This window comes from Cercospora kikuchii (assembly GCF_019650295.1).
Source record: "Cercospora kikuchii DNA, contig_00009, whole genome shotgun sequence".
Lineage (NCBI taxonomy): Eukaryota > Fungi > Ascomycota > Dothideomycetes > Mycosphaerellales > Mycosphaerellaceae > Cercospora > Cercospora kikuchii.
In genome coordinates, this window is record NW_025408590.1 from 1,204,232 (window position 1) to 1,223,758 (window position 19,527).

The 19,527-nt window shown below is 51.8% G+C and overlaps 8 protein-coding genes across 8 annotated transcripts; 2 read left to right on the forward strand and 6 right to left on the reverse strand.

The window, feature by feature from the left end:
* Positions 1 to 270: 270 nt before the first annotated feature.
* Positions 271 to 978, forward strand: CKM354_001258400 (uncharacterized protein; the record flags this gene model as incomplete). Its single annotated transcript, XM_044808106.1, has 2 exons — positions 271 to 321; positions 373 to 978. 2 exons carry the CDS (start codon positions 271 to 273, stop codon positions 976 to 978), a joined length of 657 nt encoding a protein of 218 aa, XP_044664041.1.
* Positions 979 to 1,324: 346 nt separating this feature from the next.
* Positions 1,325 to 2,819, reverse strand: CKM354_001258500 (uncharacterized protein; the record flags this gene model as incomplete). Its single annotated transcript, XM_044808107.1, has 2 exons — positions 1,325 to 1,927; positions 1,980 to 2,819. 2 exons carry the CDS (start codon positions 2,817 to 2,819, stop codon positions 1,325 to 1,327), a joined length of 1,443 nt encoding a protein of 480 aa, XP_044664042.1.
* A 386-nt stretch (positions 2,820 to 3,205) lies between these two features.
* CKM354_001258600 (translation initiation factor eIF2B subunit gamma) lies at positions 3,206 to 4,928 on the forward strand (the record flags this gene model as incomplete). Its single annotated transcript, XM_044808108.1, has 2 exons — positions 3,206 to 3,383; positions 3,433 to 4,928. The coding sequence occupies 2 exons, from the start codon at positions 3,206 to 3,208 to the stop codon at positions 4,926 to 4,928; spliced, it is 1,674 nt and encodes a 557-aa protein (XP_044664043.1).
* Positions 4,929 to 10,514: 5,586 nt separating this feature from the next.
* Positions 10,515 to 12,214, reverse strand: CKM354_001258700 (uncharacterized protein; the record flags this gene model as incomplete). The annotated part of the gene is made up of 3 exons (XM_044808109.1): positions 10,515 to 10,709; positions 10,779 to 12,017; positions 12,074 to 12,214. The coding sequence occupies 3 exons, from the start codon at positions 12,212 to 12,214 to the stop codon at positions 10,515 to 10,517; spliced, it is 1,575 nt and encodes a 524-aa protein (XP_044664044.1).
* Positions 12,215 to 12,490: 276 nt separating this feature from the next.
* CKM354_001258800 (uncharacterized protein) lies at positions 12,491 to 13,810 on the reverse strand (the record flags this gene model as incomplete). Its single annotated transcript, XM_044808110.1, has 1 exon — positions 12,491 to 13,810. One exon carries the CDS (start codon positions 13,808 to 13,810, stop codon positions 12,491 to 12,493), a length of 1,320 nt encoding a protein of 439 aa, XP_044664045.1.
* Positions 13,811 to 13,965: 155 nt separating this feature from the next.
* CKM354_001258900 (uncharacterized protein) lies at positions 13,966 to 15,009 on the reverse strand (the record flags this gene model as incomplete). Its single annotated transcript, XM_044808111.1, has 1 exon — positions 13,966 to 15,009. The coding sequence occupies one exon, from the start codon at positions 15,007 to 15,009 to the stop codon at positions 13,966 to 13,968; it is 1,044 nt and encodes a 347-aa protein (XP_044664046.1).
* Positions 15,010 to 15,425: 416 nt separating this feature from the next.
* On the reverse strand, positions 15,426 to 17,420 carry CKM354_001259000 (uncharacterized protein; the record flags this gene model as incomplete). Its single annotated transcript, XM_044808112.1, has 7 exons — positions 15,426 to 15,814; positions 15,863 to 16,319; positions 16,372 to 16,484; positions 16,537 to 16,630; positions 16,717 to 16,975; positions 17,032 to 17,336; positions 17,400 to 17,420. The coding sequence occupies 7 exons, from the start codon at positions 17,418 to 17,420 to the stop codon at positions 15,426 to 15,428; spliced, it is 1,638 nt and encodes a 545-aa protein (XP_044664047.1).
* Positions 17,421 to 18,347: 927 nt separating this feature from the next.
* Positions 18,348 to 18,834, reverse strand: CKM354_001259100 (uncharacterized protein; the record flags this gene model as incomplete). Its single annotated transcript, XM_044808113.1, has 2 exons — positions 18,348 to 18,548; positions 18,622 to 18,834. 2 exons carry the CDS (start codon positions 18,832 to 18,834, stop codon positions 18,348 to 18,350), a joined length of 414 nt encoding a protein of 137 aa, XP_044664048.1.
* Positions 18,835 to 19,527: the final 693 nt, after the last annotated feature.

The following is a 19,527-nucleotide window of genomic DNA, read 5'->3' on the forward strand; positions in this document are numbered from 1 at the left end:
GAAAAAGAGACAGAAGTGTACAGTATACAACATCGAGATATCGGACATGGAAACAATTCTACACGACTTTTATCGGTATGACGGCGAAGCTCCTCGAGCCACAAGTCGTTTACCGCAGCGGAATTATATAGTCGCAAGCGAGATCGGTTCGGCATGGTGCAGCTGCAATCAACCGGCCTCGTCTCTGTTCTCACTTCACGTTGCTCAGGCAAACATGGTACTTCAAACGAAATGCAGTGCGGCTATCTCTTCCCCCCTTTGCGACCAACAATGGCAACATCGACCGACTCCCCGGCTGTCGCCGACATGGCAGTAGACGAGGTCAGTAAACAATAACACAACCTACTCGAGCAACATACTGACAAGCTTTAGGACAAACCACACCCAAGCCACAAGGTCTTCGACGTCACCGAACTCTTCGAGCGCGTGCTGTTATACGTTCCAATTCAAGACCTGATCCTCAACGTCCCTCTAGTCTGCAAGCACTGGAAAGACACACTCGACACCTCTCCAAATCTTCAACAAGGCCTCTTCCTTCGTCCAACCCCAGCCTCACCATCTTCCGACGAGAAGCTCACCATTCGAGTCACCAACCCAATGGCCCAACAAATCTTCTCAACAAAAGGCTTCATGGCAAAAGGAGACAGTCGCACATTCGGCGCCTTTCGCAATCCCAACTCCTGGAAACGCATGCTCATGTTCCAACCACCGCTGAAAGAAATCGATGTGTACTGGTATGGGTCATCGTATCTGGGGTTCAAGGACGGTCCTATGGACGAGCGTGTGTCACACTACATCGACCAATCTGGGATCAAATTAGGCGCATACGGCTCTCGTACCCAGAGTGGCAGGTTATCTACAGGCTTCTTTCTTAACAAGCATTGTCAGAAAGTCTTGCCTGTCAAGAACGAGATCTGGAAGACAGCGAAGACTCCGGCGGAGGTTTTGCAGCTTCTGGGCGTGGAGCGCGACGTCTGAAGAACAGGCCGTTGTTAAGACTTGGATCGACGAGAACCGGTTGAAGTATAGCGAGTCAATGTTGTCGAGATGTGGGCAAGAGGCGCGGAGATAGCGCTCTTCAGATACGCTCCTCTTGGAAAGCGTCAGCGTTGTGCATCATGGAAGCAGAGCATGAGAAGGCGAAGGCCGGTGATCCGAAACGAACGAACGAGCCTGGAATCCGGCTGAAAAGTCATCAGCATCGTAACGGGTTATCGAAAGCAGCCCTCGTCAAACGCGAGAAAAATAAAGACTATACACACTCATATCGGCTTTCCATTGCATTTTCCTCGCATGTTCTCATATCCTGTGCTCGGTTCAATGCTCACTCTCGTCCATTAACTCGTCTCGCCCAGTCATCGCCCACTCTCATGGCGTCAACAACATCGATCTCCTTTCCAAGGCCGACAATGCTCGAGTGTTCCCACCATCTCTTATCGCTCTTCTTCTGCCTCTTTCTCTCGTCCTCCGTCTCGGTCTCCGTCTCAGTATCAGCAAGACCGCCATGGCCTTCGTCGCCAACGACCAGAACCGTATGTCCGACCCAGCCCTTGAGCTGAGCGACAGTCTCGCCTTCGCGGCCGGAGAGGGTGTCGCTGATGTAGACTATTTGTGGAGCGAGGTGTCGGAGGATGCTGACGTAGCCGGCTGGAGTAGAGAATGGCATGATCTTTGTTGGGTGGTCAACGAGAGCCTGAGCCTGCTGTTGCAGGTTGTTGAAGGTTGGGTGCGTGGCGTCGATGCGGGGTGAGATGGACTGCAGCTCGCTGCCAGGAGTCTGTGCTGGGGTCGAGATGTTCGAGTATGAGGATCCGAGGACAGATGATGCGCTGGTCGAAGGCAGATTCTTGAGGTTTGGCGCGTAGATCAGGACGAAAAGATCAGTGTTGTCGGACTTGAAGACCTCTGGAAGATGCGAAAGAATTGACTAGACTCGTGTTAGCAGAAGCCGCATCAGCGATGCTTGTACGTATGCTTACGCCGTGCTCAGTGTGGAATGCATCCTCATGCGCGGTATCATGGTCGTCCACATCTGCGCTGACAACGATTGCGACTGTGCGCTTCGCTGTGCCTTTGGCGTCTCTTGTGCCGCTGGCCTTGCCTCCCTTCTCCACAGTGTTGATTCTCTGCCTATCTTCGGCCTCTTCACTCCATCTCTCATGATCACTAAAGCCCTCGCGCTCATCCAGTCTCCGCCTCTCCTCGCTGTGATCTCTGCTGTCTACCTCCATGATACTGCCCAGCGCCTTTCCAGCTGCAGCCATGCCGCCCATGACCTGCCTCGAAGCATTGTCGAAGAACTGCTGTGGACTCGGTGTCCTGCGCATCACCCTTCCCAGAAATGTGGCATCGTTGCGTTCTGTGACATTCCGCGATGTGGTTGAGCTCGCATCATAGTAGGCGCTGGCAGATCCTCCGCCGTAGCTGGCTCCTGTGACATCTCCGCTCACGGGTGGAGGTGGTTGAGTCGGCTCTTGCAGTGGAACATAGCCTGGAGCTCCAGCATTCGGAGGCTGCGCTTGTGGTCCTCCAGGATATGGCTGTGCGCCCTGAGTCGGATATGGTCCTCCAGGTCCGGGTGGCCGTTGCGGCTTGTCGTGCGGATAGTGATCATCGTCGTTATCGCTGCGCTCGCTCCATATCCAAGCTGCTAGACCGCCGACTGCGATCGTTCCAATCGTGACGAGAGGCACCCAATAGCCGAGGACGGAATGATTGCGATTGTGGCTACCGGGGGGCGGAGGGGGTGGAGCATAGAGCGGACGACCACGAGAGTTGCGTGTGGTGGTCGTCCGGCGTATGTTCCGGTCGTACGACATGCTGTCGCCGCTACATGGGCGTCGCGCGGGCAGCGAGGTGAAGGTGGAAGAGGGGCGGCGAGGTGGCAGGCGGGACGCTCATCAGCTGTTTGTTTGTCGCTGGTGGCTGGAGATGTTGGCAAGGAAGCTCGCTAGTGCCAGGGATCGTCCCCAAACCAAACTCTAAACTTGCCGAGACTTTGCTTGTGACTGTTCCGACACGAGATATCCGACGAGCGACGACGACATCACACGAGGCCGGACGACCACCGTTTCATATGCGAGAGAAATCTGGAAGATTGTATACGTCAAGGGAGATTCTGCTGTTGTATAGCATCTGAAGTCTAACTGGAGTCAACACAATATCACGGCCCGCGGAGTGAATCTGGGGATATTTCATGTCCAAAATGCCTCACGCAACTGTGCCCTCGCCGGGCTTGCAGGCGCTCATTCTCTGCGGCCCGGGCGCGTCATTGACAACCTTCACATCAAATCCCAAAGAGTCCTCGAAAGCTCTCATACCAATCGCGAATCGGCCCATGGTATGGTATCCTATGGACTGGTGCCACCGAATGGGGATTAGTGGTGAGTGGTGTCGATTGACGGTTTTACAACATGATCTGACATATCTTAGACATCACTCTCATCACTCCACCTGAATCAAAAGCAGTGCTCGAATCCGCGCTTGCTACAAATCCTGCTTTGACAAGCTTGCCATCGCCCAAGGCCGATATCGTGGCGCCGAAAGATCTCAGCCATGAAAGTGCTACTGGTGAATTACTGCGTCTACCTGAAGTACAACAAGCCATCACATCAGACTTTGTTATCTTGCCCTGCGATTTGATCTCCGAACTGGAAGGTACGAGACTCATTCAACAATGGATGACATTGAACCCTCTTTCTGGCACGAAACGCAAAGGAGGACTTGCCTTGTTCTATCCCACACAAGGCCTAGAATGGATAAGTCACAAGAAGGATGAAACAGATTTTGTTGCCACTGTACCACTCGACTTGCCTGTGGTCGCTCCTCCACAAGGCTCATTACGCTCCGAAATCGAGAAGGTGGTACTTACCATGCCAACGGATACGCTGAATGACAAGATCGAAGACGCCAAGGAGATTTTTGAGCTTCGATCATCACTCTCGGCGAAGTACGGTCTCGTGAAGATGAAGATGAAGCACCGCGATGCGCACGTCTACATATTTCCCAAATGGGTCAAGGACTACGCAGCGCAGAATACCTTCGAGTCAATCAGCGAAGACGTCCTAGGCTGGTGGGCTAAAGCGCAGTGGCAGTATGGCCTGGGCGAGAAACTGGGCCTGGATGAAGTGCTGGGCGAGAGACCTACCTCACCTCAGGATATGGAGGCCTCTCAAATCGAAGACGACTCAGTCGATGCAGCCGCTCTGTCAAGTACGAAAATCTCAGTCTCAGAACACAAGCCCAGACCCACATTCGCGTCACGAGTTGGCAAGAGCGCGGCTACCGCTATAACGAGACCACAGTTGGACATTCCGCCACTCCTAGCGTATGTCCAACCAACGCCAACCCCCACGAGTCCACAGGCCCTAATACGGCGTATCGATACTTCACACGCACTCCTCAACATTTCGCTATATCTTGCCAAACAGCAAGCCCACCAGCTATCACATGAGCACAAGGTACACCCAACCGCAATTCTTGAGCAACAAGCTCGGGTGTCCCAAGAAGACTCCCTCGTAGCCGAGAATGTCAAGTTAGGGATGCGCAGCATCGTCAAAGAATCTGTCATCGGCGCCAACTGCGACATCGGAGCGTACGCGCGACTCACGCGTTGTGTCCTCATGGACGGCGTAACAGTAGGTGATGGTGTGCAACTCGTAGGCTGCATCATTGGTCGACGAGCACGAATCGAGGGGACAAAGCGCCAAGAATCCGCTCCTGCTGAAAGTGCAGAAGGCGAGAAGAAGAAGGGGAAGCGACAAGATGACGATGACGAGAAGACGAGGCTCACGGATTGTGAAGTCGCGCCTGGGTTTATCGTTGAAGCGGGCACAGAGGCAAAGGGCGAAAAGATGACAGCTTTCGAAATGGCAGAGTCGGACGAAGAAGAGTTTGATGATGAAGATGAGGAGGACACTGATGCTTAGAAGCTCAGCCTGGACGGGATGGCGACTGAGGTCCACTTCACTTCCTCACTTAGACTTTGCCAAGACTTTCACTGTCGAATGGTCACAAACCGAAACAGAAAGTATACCGTCGTGACTTGAGCAGCTTTCCATGAACGCGTGACGTGGTGTTTGTTCTGCCTATGCTGGTAAACGCTTCACGCAAAGGCTTTCTGACAGCCTCTGAGCATGGACCTCCCATGGGCTTGGAGAACTTGTCTGTGCTTTCCTCGCTCCATATTGTACATGTTTGTACTCAAGCACTTTGGCTACGCATCACGATAACCCGCTGACATTATCAGATTTCAATTGTATATGATCATATTCTTGCGAAACTCAAGGTGAGAACAAGAAAGCACGGTCCACCCGTGAGACTTGCAGTGTGGGTGGTTCGCACTTGTACAGTATTTCTTGATGTACGTCGTCTTCCCATCTCGTTTGCCGGACGCATTTTTGTCCTTGAGAGCCTCGTATGCGATTCTCCCTTGATATGCGACGCGGAGCCTGGAACACCGTTTGACTCCTGTCGCGCACCCAGCTTCACCGTTTGTTCGCTTCACTTCAAGCGTCTACGCCGCGTTCCAATAAACAGCTCGCCCCACGCAGCGCGTGCATGAGCGTTTTGAAACTTAAGATTTTCTTCGAATGCCCCAGGCGCAAGGCAGTCAGCCACTTTGCAACATAAAACGGCGCGTCTCCCCCTCTTCGCTCCTCTTCCCCTTCCCTCCACCCACCAACATCATTTCCTCGCCCCCACTCCAGACCACGACTCTACTCTCCTTTCATGCCTTCAAAAGGCCAAACACGACCGACCGACCAGCAACCCAGACACCTCAACCCCCGGTATGTATTGTTGGAACGTTGTGACTCCTTACCACTCCACTCAGATCTGCCCGGGTTTTCTCTTCTAGGTCCGAATGACTAAAGTCGAGTACGTATCTTCCAAATTGTGTTGTGACTGCTGACTCCATCAGTCGTCTGCTGTACAGCAGGCTTCTGGAGGGTTTGGTATCTCGCACGTGGTTGGTGCCAGATAACAACAAGCTGCTACGAGGACCTCGCTCTTAGTGCGTAAGCATGTCATGGCTGCCAGCCTCGTCACTCGTCTGATTTACACCAAACTCTCGGAGGGTTTGTCGTGTCTCTAACATCTCTGTGCCGGATGCTCGCAAAGTGGTGCAGTACCCATGCCTTGTCTCCGCGAGATATTTTGCGGAGGCCGCATTGAAAAAGAGTCTGGAAAGCGTGGGCTCCATTGCCACAGGCTCTGCATCGACAGAGCACTGCATACGCTGATCACGTGTACTCTGCATCGAGTGATATTGAAGTCCCTCCAGATACTGATGGGTCTCGTCACAGTCGGACAATGGACATTTGAAAGATACGGCCAGCATTCCAGTACGTTTGAATCGTGCATCGTGCCTGCAATTGTGGTGTGCTGTGGTGTCTGCATCGGAGCAGTTTCTTAGACTCAGCATGACTTCAGCCGCTGTTGATGTGTCTAGAGACGGCTCGCGGCCGTCGCCGCTATCGTCACTGGTAATATCTGGCTGACCTATACCGAAGCCGAAGGTCAAGTCATGGGATAGCTTGACGGCTGCTCGCCGCACGCATCTGAATTCGTGCTCTTTGCAATTGTCCCTACGTTGGAAGCTCTTTGAGCACGCCGAGCAGATGTGGTTCTTATGACTCCGATGACTCTTCTCATGCCGAAGCCAAGATGGTCTAGCTCGAAAGGACTTTTGGCAGTTTCTCTGTGAGCAGCGATATGCTGCATGGCCCGTTACGATCGCATGTCGCTCGAGTAACTTGGAGAGGGTATAGGGCGCCTTGCATTGATCGCATGCCCAGAGAGAAGACATTTTGTAGCGTAGCCAGAGTCCAATGCATAGGTGTTGATGAGTGCTGAATTCCGTGGGCGTGGCGGTCGTAGCGACTGATATATCCTGTGTAAGTACCGCCACGACGAAATTCTGCAGTGGAGAGGGACTAGCAACCTGTTTCCTGTAACCTGTGATTAGCATATGCAGCGAGCCTGATTCGGGTTATGAAGCTACGACGTGCCGCACATGGACAGCGACGGGATATGCGTTTGCAGCGAATGTGGGGAGCTGAGCTCCATAAGGGGCATTATTGCAGGCTCCATGCTTCTATAGCGCAGCAGATCCTGTGATGCCATGCCGAGGGTGCGTTATCGCTACAAGCCAGCGTATCGAACGTGAGCTGGCTGGCGTCTTGGATTCCCTGCATTTCATGCGAGAGCTTCACAGCTCTATGGCCCTCTCCACACTCGCTTACCCCAAGCAGAATACACCAGTCCACAAGAATGTACAGCAGTGTAGTTTGCAAGCTGAGGCGCCTCTACAGGGTAGACACAAACCGAGGCTACCATGGATAGCATATCAGGTTCTCTTTCCAAGATTTCGTGGGCAGCATGTGAGAGTCTTTCGATCTGCTGCCATCTGCCTTGCAATGCACACGGCACATCGTTCAATGGCCAGACACAAGCTGTGGACAACAGGCTGTAGCTGCTTAAACAAATGATAGAAATTGATGGCATCGATATTGCAAGTAGAGGCCTATGCCTTCGGAAGCTTCGCAGAATCATGATCTTTTCAGATGTGCACATGAGTAGGATTGTGCCTAGATCCGTACTCTTGAATTTGAAGCAAAATCGCTCGAGAGCCGACGATGTAAGAATTCTTGAGTAGTCGATTTCGTCACTGCAACGCTTTGTCCATCCGGAATTATCGTTCATACGCTGCGGTGGAGATCGCACGGTGCATCCCGCTAGCGGGCTTGGTCGCTCTCAGAAGTATTTCCAGTCCCATTCTTATAGCATGATAGCCTGTCGAGGTACCATGGCATGTGAAACTTCGCGGTGATGCATAAGCTCATGCAGAGTCTTGAAGTGGTCGCCACAGCAGACGTAATCCCTCATGTGTTTTGCTTCCATTTTGGTAAGCTGAGAGCTCGAGAAGACGTTGTAGCTCGAAGGCGTAGTGCCCGTCATTTTGGTGCTTGTTCGTTGTCAGCTTTGCTTATACTCTAGTAGTATCTGGATGGATTCACTCATGCTGAGATAAGCTGCTCCAGGACATTGGCTTCCAGCTCATCAGACTTCCGACTGGACTTGCTCGCAGAGAAACGAGCACTCGGCCGATAAATGAGTCGTTGCCCAAAGTACTGTCACTAACCATGGCGTTTACCTGCTCTGTGGCTTGGATTTCTTGCTCGAAATTTTGATTCAAGCTTGCAACTGTCAAAGACGGCTGAGAAAGTACCGTGCTCGTTGATTCCAAATTGGTGTCTTGTGCCAATTCGATGTCCGGGGCATGTATGGTCGTTGACTTCGTCGTTTGCAATATATCCTCTCTGCTGATTGCTGCTAGATCTGGCTTCGAGTCCTTTAACATAGTAAGAGCCAAGTCACGAATGTGACCAAGCAAGTGGGCGCGGGGATGCTGAGCCTCAGTGCACAGATAGTAAAGATTGAGTGGGCATGGAAACCCAGAGCTTTTGGGTTGAGGTTGAAGCCTTGAAAGCACATCATTCAGCGCATGTGCGATGGGGCTACTGTCGTCTACGGAATCATGAACGATGTGGACAAGCAAGTGGTAGCGAATTTCCACAATCCCGGTCCACAGCTGGCCACATTCAGGAATTGGACATCTGAACTTAGACTTCCCGGGTCCAGGATGGAGTCTTGAGAGTACATCTTCAAGTGCTTGTTCAGTGACATCATCGTGGCACATTAATTCCTCGTGAATGTTGCGTATGCCCGCTCGACGAATGCATCTTGATTCGTGATCATCGAAGTTGTCCTTGCGCTGAAACTTCTTGTTGCACACAGAGCAAATGTATCGCGCCGTATTGGTATGACTCTTCTCGTGGCGCACCCAAGATGACCGGACTCGGAAAGTCGTGTTGCAGGCACGCTCAGAGCATCGATATGCGAAGTGGAATGTATCACGTGCGTGCTGCTCCAGTAGCTTCGAGCGACCAAATGGTGTGTTACATTGGCCGCATGTCCAGACGGGGTCCATGGTGCAGCTGAGAGAGGACGTTGTGAGTGTTAGGACGACTGATCAAATGGTGGGAGTGCTCAGAAAGTCTGGCTGGAAGGTGCTTTCTGCGTATAGCCTTGAACTGCAACAAGGCTGTAACCTGTAACCTGAAATCTGACCGTAGCCTCCTCCTTCGTGGCGTTGCTTGGGTGCGCCACCACTTCAGGCGATTGGCTGCTTTGCGCGAGCCTCGACACAAGACTTTCGGACTGTGAAAACTAATTCCTGGTGTCGTAACGACCATAGGCACAGGTTACAGGTCCACAACATGCTCATTGGACAATGTGTCCATGATGTAGAGACGCTTGTCAATCTCGTGGGTTGCTTCGCCGGCGTCAGTCTTGCTTGGCACATGTTGCCTGAATCAGCTAACATCTGCCAAGCATTAGACAGTTTACAGCTCGATGCCGTATATAGCTGATCATCTTTCGAAGAACTGATGGCTTCTGGCACAGAACACATACAGACTCAAACCGTGCGAGAGCGTCCATCGTCCAAAATTCTTGGTGCGTATATATTGCCACAGAGCTGAAGCCATGCATTCTGGGTGGTGTTGTTGCAATAGCTGACGTTGCCAGTAGCCTAACAAGAAAGTCATCCTTCCTCGAGTCGACCGTCGTAACACGCCCTGCTGAGCCGGCGAAGTGGTTGTGCACCCAGCAGAAGACAACGAAGCTTCTCCCCGTGCTACGAACCTCCTCGACTCCAGAATATTGAAGCATCGCCGTCAAAAACTGTACAATGCAGCAAGAGGCGTCTCGTACTTTTGCAAAGTCTATTCGGCCGGAAGCAAACAAAAGCGATGCGCTCTTCACGCCCTCAATGACGGAGAAAAGTAAAGCCTCTGTGTCTGAGATCCAGAACTCGAATTTGTAAGCTCGGCCTTATCTCTTTCAACGAGGTCTCCACGATCTGACACTCTGATTGCCTAGCGTTGTCCCTCCGGTGACTTCCAACAGCTCATCGCAAGCTCCAACTCCGGCTCCGACTCCCGTTCTCGCTCCAGCCGCGCAGCTGCGACAAGCAAGAAAGCGTGACAGAGCCAGAAGGCTCATACAAAAGCACGGCCCACGTCTAGTTGCCTCGGCGGCGGCAATGGGAATGTTCGTCTTCAATATTGTAAGCATGGTGGGTTGCTAGTGATCGATTCGGATCTCAAGTGTCGCATAGCGCCCAGTCGTCGATTTTGAAATGCCTGTTCACAACATTCGGAAATTGTGGTCGTTGGCAAAATTGCTCGCGTTAATTGAGCAGTGCAGGAACCTAAGACATCAGTAGTATAATTACGAAGGAGAAGATGAAGAAGGAAAGGGAATGATTAAAGATGTTGGGTTCATTGCAGCATGAATATGCACATTACTTCTTCGCCCGTGTGCAGCTGCAGCACTTGCTCTATCTGTCGCTTTGTGCACTTTCCTTTGCGGGCGACTCTGCCTGTGCGTTACAGCGCCCGATTTCGTGTTCAGTCCGCAAAGATCCTGGGTCGCCATGTGGATGGCCTTTACTGCTTGTTGGCTGGGAAAAGAGCCTTGCCCTTCTCCTTGCTCGCGTTCAGTGCACCATGCAGCCCGAAAGCATTTGGAATACCCTCAACACGATGTGTCGAGTTGATGTTCTTGACCAAGGTGATTTGGTAACATGTCGCAGAGCCTTGTCGGGAGATGATCGTGCTGTATGCGAGGAAGTACTCCCAGATCTAAAAGTCAAAATTCGTCAGCTGTGGTCGGGAAATCTTGGCGTCGCCAAAAAGTCAATTGCTGCTTACCCTGTACCATCGCACGCCGTACTTGCCAATGACTTTGTCCCTGTTGCCGATCCAGTTTCTGTACCATCTCCACAATGTAGCAGAGTAGTGCACACCGACGGTATCGAGGCCCTTGACTTCGAAGCCGGCACCTTCAAGCTTGTCGATGAAGAAACCGAGAGGAGTGGAAGCATCAGCGCCTGGGAAGATGTACTTGTTCATGAACAAACCCCAGATCAGATCCTCGTATTGCCAAGGCTTACGGAGACCAGCGATTTGCAGAAAGAAGACTCCATCATCGTCGAGCATGTTGTTGACTTGCGAGAGGAAGGTACCAAAGTAGCGAACACCAACGTGCTCGGCCATTTCGAGACAGGTAATCTTCTTGTAGCCACCTTCTGGAACAGGGATGTCGCGATAGTCCATGCAGAGAATGCGGCTTTGCTCCTCTGGGATTCCGACCTTTCGTAGACCATTGTTACCCCACGCAGTCTGGTTGCGACCAAGAGTGACACCAGTGACTGAGGCACCGTAGTTTGCTGAAGCGAACTTGGCGAGAGTGCCCCATCCACAGCCGATATCGAGCATAGTCTCGCCTTCCTTGAGTCCGATCTTCTCACAGACAATGCCGAGCTTGTTGTCCTGGAGCTGTTCTAGGCTCTCCTCCTTGTTGATGTCGGAGATGATGCCGGATGTGTAGATCATGCGTGGGCCCAAGAACCAGCCGTAGAAGTCATCACCACGATCGTAGTGGTCTCTGACCTGCTCCTCATCTTGAGAACGAGTGTGCATGATCACTTCAGGCATCATTCCAGTCAAGAAGAACCAGAAAAGGCTCAAAGTGAAACGGAAGTTGGCCCAGTCGTGTCTGTATTCCATGATCTCGAGGCAGTCACCATTGAAGTCCACCTTTTCGTCGAAGTACATCTCGTGGAATGTCTCCATTGGGATCTTGTTCTTGCCGCGATATTTCCTCTTGTCCTCCTCGCTCTTGAAGTTTAGGTAGTGCTCGACAGGTCGGCCTGGATACTTGGCTTTCTCGTTAAGACGCGGGGACATGGACGAGGCGATTGTCCAGAACGCCATGAGGATGGGGATGGCGGTCAAGATGGCGAAGAAAATCCATGTGAAGAGGCCACCGCCGACCTTGTAGGCGAAATAGGCGGGGATGCCAGCGAGGAGGGTGAAGAGGAAGGCATTGTTGAAGGTCTCGCTGCCAGGACCGTCTGCGGGCAGAGGAGCGTTCTTAATCGCTGGGTACTACATTTTCTTGTGTCAATTCGTGCAGAGCACAGCATAGCATGAGCTCAATATACCGAAGTGGTCCTGACACCGTAATCCTGCGATTCTGGCTCGGGTGATGGTGCCTTCGGAGTGTGAATGAACTCAAACTCGTCCTCGGCCTGCGAAACGCCAGGCTTCTGGCTCGCCGCCTCGTGGATGGCTTGTCGTGACATTGTGCGAAAATGTCTGGTCGGCGGTGAAGAAGGCACGAGGAAATTCAGCGAGCTTGCGATTATCACTGCAGCATTGGCCCGCGTGCAGACCCTGGCGCACCACCATCTGAAACATGCCCCACTCAGCACCACGCGGGCTGGGCGACTTCTGTTCACTTCATCTCTTCAACATACTCCTTGATTTGTACAATATACACGTCTACGACGAGCATAGATGATCATAGCTGCAGATGCGTCGAGATACTGGATATAGTACAAGTATCGCCAAGACCCAAGTCAAGTGATTTCCTCTACCTCCATCTGCTCTTCTTCGTCCTCATCGGTTTCTTCTTCATTCTCATCGCTCTGCTCAGTCATCACTACTCCTTCATTGCACCTGAATGGACATCTCCCACTCTCCACATTCATCCAGCACTCCTCATGGAAGAAATGCCAACAAGGCAAGTCAACCACAATCTCGCCAGGCTTGAATTTCTCCAGACAGATCTGGCAAGCCTCTACTAGTACTCTGCGAGCAGCTTTGGCATACCAATCCCTGGTCCTCAGTCTCGGAACGGCAGGTCCCGGTGTTTGTAGTGGACTCGATACAGGCGTTTGAGAAGGTGCTGGAAGTGCGGCTGCAGGTGTTCCAGAATTCGAAGGCCCGGCTCGAACCTGGATCTGAACTCCAGCAGAAGCATCAATGGCCACAATTACAACTCCTCCGCTGAGACTCCGCACCACCTCAGATCGCTCCGCCGATCCATCGAGGACCGCATACCATGGTAAGAGCAGCAGCGTTTCTTGCCGCGTGAGTTCTGCTCCCGCGCCCGCTTGTGCCCCATCACCTGCTTCTCTCACCACAACAGCCAGGGCTGTCTCATTCCGCTGTTCCTGATCCCTCAAATAGGCCAAATTCGCATCGTCTGCCAAGGCTCTATACCCCAACTGCCTTCTCCTCGCATTGATCCTCTCCAAATGCTCCTCGTTTCTCATAACAATCGCCTCGTAATCCTCACCTCTCCAATTCGCGGCCCTCGCCACTGCCACTTCCTGATCTCGGTACATCGTTGCACCCATACAAAACGGGCACAAAGTTCTGGCGATAGTTCTGGGCCTCTGTGAGATGGCTCTCCGCCTGCTCTCGCTCTCTGGCGACCTTGTCGCGGGTTCCGCAAAGTCCGACAATACTTCTCTCGTCGTTTCATCAATGACCACCAAGCCATCCTGACATGATTCGAAGGGACAATTTCCGTTAAAGAAGTACCCCAAAAGAGTATCAAAACTTGGTCGAAGGATGACTCGATCAGTGTCGGACAAAATATCGTCGAGTGGCATGGAGGTAGTGTCTCGACGGGTTTCTAGCCAGAACGTCGGCGGGTTTCGTTGGTAGCTGATCCAATCCTGCGGTGAGAGATCTGCGGAGCGCACATAGGTCGTACTACGATCTATTGAGCCAATGTAGCGGCCGGAGTCGATCAGCAAAAGACGGACAGTCGGAGCAGCCAGGCCTGGCGGAAAAGGAGAACTTGAGGCATTGTTGCTTGGTCGTGTAGAGATGATGAGGAGGAGGTCTCCGGCTTGAGAGCTTTCCAACTCGGGATGTTCTGTTGCCATGTTTGCTAAGCCGTGTTGAGCAATCGAGAGTCTGAAGGGGCGAGTATGCAGAAGATATGTCTCTGACTAGTTCTGCATAGCTGTGAAGACATACTCCCAGCACCTTATACTACAATGCCACCCTCCACTCAGCATGCACGAGAGCGCGACCGCACTCAACCCGCCTTCACAGCAGCTTCAATCAGTTTCTCCTGACATGACATCGCCCTCTTCGCAAAAGGCCCCAGTTCGTACTTATTTTCCCACTTCCCATCCTTGCCTCCGTCGAAAATCTCATACGAGAACCAATCTCTAAACCCAGTGTCCAAAACCGCCTTCGTAAAATCCACGACAGGCAGATATCCTTCAAATGGCAAAGGCCTAAAATCATGACTCCACCTTCCTCTCGGCCTCAGTCCATCAATCTCCTTGTTTTCCAGAGGCTCCTCCATCTTATAAGCATCGCTAATTTGCAACAAATAGATCTTCCCTTTCGGTATAGTCTTCGCTAACTTCGCACAGCTAGCCTTCCAATCTTTCTCAACTTCTTCCTGTGAACGGTTCCCATCCTCAATCATCCCAGACTTCGTCGTAGGATCTCCCCACTCCCCTCCAGCCGACTGAAAAGTATCCAAACACAACCCAAAATTCTCTCTATCGACTTTCTGACAAATGTCCCACACATCTTCCCAATCAGGCGCATGTGTACTCCAACACCAATTCTCATATGCAATGCGCTGTCCTCTAGGTGCAAGATGATCTGCCAACTCTTGCAAGTCTTTCACAAAACGTGCTCGATCATTCCCAATCTTCTCCTCCGGACTATCAGAAGACCCGACTTGCAACATATCACAATCCACAGCACTCATAATCTTCGACCAGCCCTCCACGCGTTCCCAGGCATCTTTATATTCGGGAGAATCGTGCGGCCAGCCTTCGAAGTTGGCGAAAGGTTGCATCATGAATACTTTGAGGTTGTGCTCATCGAGAATTTTTTTGAGTTCGTGGGCGGCGGATTCGAGTTTGGAGAAGGAGTGGTCGGTTATATCGTTGCTGTTGAAGTGCTCGCTGGCAAAGGAGACGAGATCGGGCATGCTGAGTTCGATGGCTTGGAAGCCTGCGGAGGAGATTGCGGCGAGACGGTCCGGGACACTGCTGGGAGGATTTGTGCCTATCGAACACGACGCGTATGCGAGCGGAATACTCTTGACATCGTCCATAGTGACTGGTTGTGTACTGCAATAGGATCTGAAGAAGTACGAGAGATGGGTTTGGTGTGTAGATTTGAGCTAGAGAAGAAGTCGAGAGAAGTGGTAGAGAAGAAGCTCTCAGAGGCGACTTACCGTGCGATGGACTGCCATTTTGCTATTTCTCTGCAGTGATGCAAAGGTGAGAGCATGAGCACATGCACGAGAGAGTTCGAGAGCTGATGTGGGTGGGTGGCATGACGTCGGCGATGGGTTCGCGTCGGAGGCATCACCGCGACTGCCACTTCACATCGTGGCGTATTTTCGTCGTCTCAAAAATGTCGAGCACAGCGCCATTGAATACCATCGGACAGACGAAGAAACTTGATTGTGATGACCGAACTCGCTCTATACGAAGACGCCCGAGAGTCTCTCCACATTACGACTCCTCAAATTCGATGCACCGAGCTATTCTTGCTCCAAGTCCTGCACCTCTTCCCGTAAAAGAAGAAGACAAACCCGAACAAGCACCACAGCGTGATCAGGGACATATTCGTCATGATTGGAGGCACAAACCCAGATCTTATCACCCAGGGTGTGATGAATTCGGCAAAACCGTATCCCCAGACATTCTTGTTGACCGTAATCGAGACCATTATTGAGCCAGCGACAGGTTTGTAGGAGTCGACAGCGTATGTCGTGACGATTGCTGGCAGGGCTGCCACCTGAATTCCAGCGCAGGTGTATCCAACGAGGACGATAACCTCCCATGACCATTTCCGATCGTACCCGAAGGCAACGATGAAGTTGCCTAATATCATGATCAGGACGTAAGGTACTATAGACAGTCAGCAAATAACATCATCCACATGACGGAGGGACATACTCATTGCTGGCAAACGCATCTCCGGTTCACGGATTCCGCCATTCCTCTTCGTCGATCGAGCGCTGACCCAGTCACTGAGCGGACCGGCTGTTGCAAGCCCTATCATCGCACCCACTAAAATTGCGAAATTGAAGAATCCGATGGTCTGCGAGCTCATGTTATATGGCGGCGCTGCAAAATTCTGGGCTTGCGTAAGATTGAGCGTCAGGTAGAAGCTGCAAGACCAAGAAACGACAAACGACGCGAACTCCACGATGGGAAAGGCGAACAGCCTCCATGGGATCCAGACATCGAGCAAGACACTTTTCCATGGATTGGCGGTGGCGGTATAAATGCCCCATTGAGATGAGCTAGGTGCTCCTTGGCCGAGCGAAGGATAGCGGTACGCTGTCACTGCTGGCTCTGAGGCGTTTCGAATGGCAGTGCAGTCGATTTGTCCAGCCTCCTTTCCCGAGTCCTGATAGTGGTCAGCTTTGGCATGTACGACAAAGATGGATCTGCACACGAACCTCCATCGGATCAGCACTACTTGTGGTGTTTACATCACTCTGCATGGATGCAGGTGATGAGGTGCCAAGCTCCAATGGATTTTGTCGATGCCACTTGGTCTCGGGAAACATGACTATGGACACAATCAATATTGCGCGCTCGGTCGCAGGTGGACCGTCACTCACATATCACCATGAGTAGCGAAAGGCCGAGAAGTCCCGAATTGAGCCACCAAAAGCTGCGCCAGCCTAGATGCAGAGCCATCGGTCCACTGACGATCTGTGCAGAGTCAGTAATTCGTTTTCAACGGTTCGGTCCTTGGCTATCGCTTTCGCATCGATTGTCTCCGCGAGAACAACTCTTACCGGCCCGATCATCATCCCGCCCATATACGCCACCCAGTACAGGGTGTTCCAGAAGCCACGGTCGCGGAGAAAAAAGATGTCGGCGATAACAGCAGGCTGGATTGATTCGGCAGGACCGGCTCCAATGCCGTTCAGAACACATGCCCCCATGAAGGAATGGTACGAAGTTGCCTGGCCGCGCCATATTGATGAAACCAGGCAAATGATCGTCGAGAAAATCAGAACTGGCCGTCGACCGAAAGTCGTGCTGATCGGAACCCTAGAGAAGAACCATCAGACGGGCCTTCATCAGGTTCGAGCAAGAGATGTTGGTACCAAATGAAATTGCTAAACCCAAGGACTAGGATACACACGCCAGTGAACTTCACAACGTCGTGAAGATTCGAGTCGAATGCTTTGACGTATTCGCCAAACATAGGGGCCAGAGCCAGAGGACCAAAGCCTTGAGTGATTGAGATCACTGTGCTGGTTGCGATACACATGGCTTTCCAAGATCTTTTCCAGTTGAGGGGATCGTGAGGATCGTCTGAAGGCTGTGGAACTAGCACATCTGACTCGCCATCTATCATTACCTCGGTGCCCGGGACGAGATCAACACATTGCTCCCGTTCCATGAGCTTCTGTGTTGCGAGATCTGGTCAGCGACATTACATCATCTATTGCGACAGATACTGTAAACTCACGCTGGTCTTTGCATCCTTCATCATGCTTTCTCGATATGCGTGGAAGCGTGATGCTTGACACACGGCTGGGAAACAAAGCAGACGAACAATTTCGACATTCTCAGATTGCGTTGAGCGGTGAATATATCATTGCTACAGAGAGTTGCCTCGTCGGAAGGCAACCTAGAAGCCGTATCATCCAGACTGGTAGCACAGGGTGCAAGACCCGACTTCGAATACCACTGAAGGGTACTATCCGGGAGCACTTCAGAAATTGCCCACTGATTTGCTCAGCTCAAGGTACCATGATGGTCGCGCTCGTCCTTGCCATGCGAATCATAGCTGAGTGTCATCTTGTGCATTTGCCAAAAATAGGAAGTCTCTAGGCTTCGTCGGAGATCTCCAAGATGTTCGGCTCGGAAAGGTTCATTGTCTTCTCAACAATTCTGTAGGGAAGCCTGCCGAGGAGCAAAGCTAAGGGTGCTACTGTACAGGCATGCTGAAGATGATGCTTGCTCGTCGGGTTCGGTACGAACGGCATATCCTCCTATGCAGGGAATACCCTTTACTAGGTTCGAATCAAGTTCTCAATACCAACATTACCAAGGCCCAACCTCTTCACAGCTACCAACGCCAAGACGAACGCCTGGAGACTGAGCAAGCATATCCTGACACTCAGTGTGGCCATCCGACTTGTGCGATCTCCTCTCGGAAACAGGCTCACTCGGAGAGTCGAAGGTCGTCAGTTTAACTCATATTGAACAGGAGGCTAAAGACTAATCATTGAACGTGTCTAAAGTGATAAGTCCTATCCACAACTTGAATGCATCCTCTCTGGTGTTCCATTCGACTCTTGAGCAAACGCACATACACACACGCCTGTATGTGCAAAATCTTGCAATCGGAGAAAGTTGACGAGGTCCGTCACACTAAGTTAACTCCGCCATGCAGCCCTCCCAGTCCTGAGCTTCAACCTTCTTCAGCACGCCGAAGTACGAAAAAGAAGTTGTGGCTTCGGATTGTTGGATTGTCCATCAAGCCGAGGACAGTGTTGTGGTCTACCTTGCGGAAGAAGTCCATGATAGGGAGTTGGTTGTATATCATGGCTGCATTCGGCTCACCACGAGTGACCATAGTCCGTAAGCGTGCAGCTAGCTGATGTGTTTCCACCTTCTCTCAGGTGTCCGGAATCCTGGCTTCTGCATTCCCAGGCGAAGATGCCTCCGTCTTTTGCGTATAATACCAAAGAGTCAACTTGATCAATTCCATTGAAGCTCTTTCCGTAACAATTGAAGGCTTCTAATCTGCCGTCCATTAGGTGACCAGTGCGGAAACCCGAGCCTTTCCAGGTGCCGAGCATGAACTCAACCGGAATATTCTGTAGAGCGTCGAAGATAGCATATGCCTCCTCTGGGGTTGTGCTGCCTTTCTTGGTCGCGGCTTCGAAAGCTGCCATAATGGCGAAGTCGAAGAATGTGACCGCTTTCAGCGCGAGGCAATCGGCTGAGTGACCTGTCGTGCAGGGCAGAGCGATTGTCGAGCAGCAGGAATGGTCAAGCCTAGGTGCAGACTGCAACGAGCACAAAGGCTATGCGTTACACTACTCACAGTTGTAGGTTGCCGGAAGGATCAGCTAGCCAGATATGTTCCATTCACGGCTAACGCAGACGAGCTTCGCGAGACAATCCAGGCAGCAACTTTGATCGCTGCTTCGACAGAGCTATAATGCGTGGTGACGACCAGACTTGCAGTATGTGAGTTCTAGATCTGCGTCTCCATACAGTATGCAGTCCGACTAACCGTTGTGAAGCATGGCACTGAGAACCACATAGGCGAAATACTGATGAGTTGGACCAGGATCACAATGTACAGGGTGCCCTTGCAACGAAATATCGCACCAATCCAACGTAGACGGTCGAGTCGTATCCGTGCTCGAAAGAGCTGTGTACGTTCGCAGAGGCGCCCAATGCTCCACAGAATTTCTAAACTGACAGCGACGTGCCAAATCTAGAACGAGTCGATCCTGGATATCATCTTGCCACCAACACTTTCGGAGGTAGCTCCTGCACGGTCAGAAAAGGACGTGTGCCGAACATGAAGTCTACCTAGCTACTGGCCATTTCTCTCCATTGCCCGCATATCATCCTGT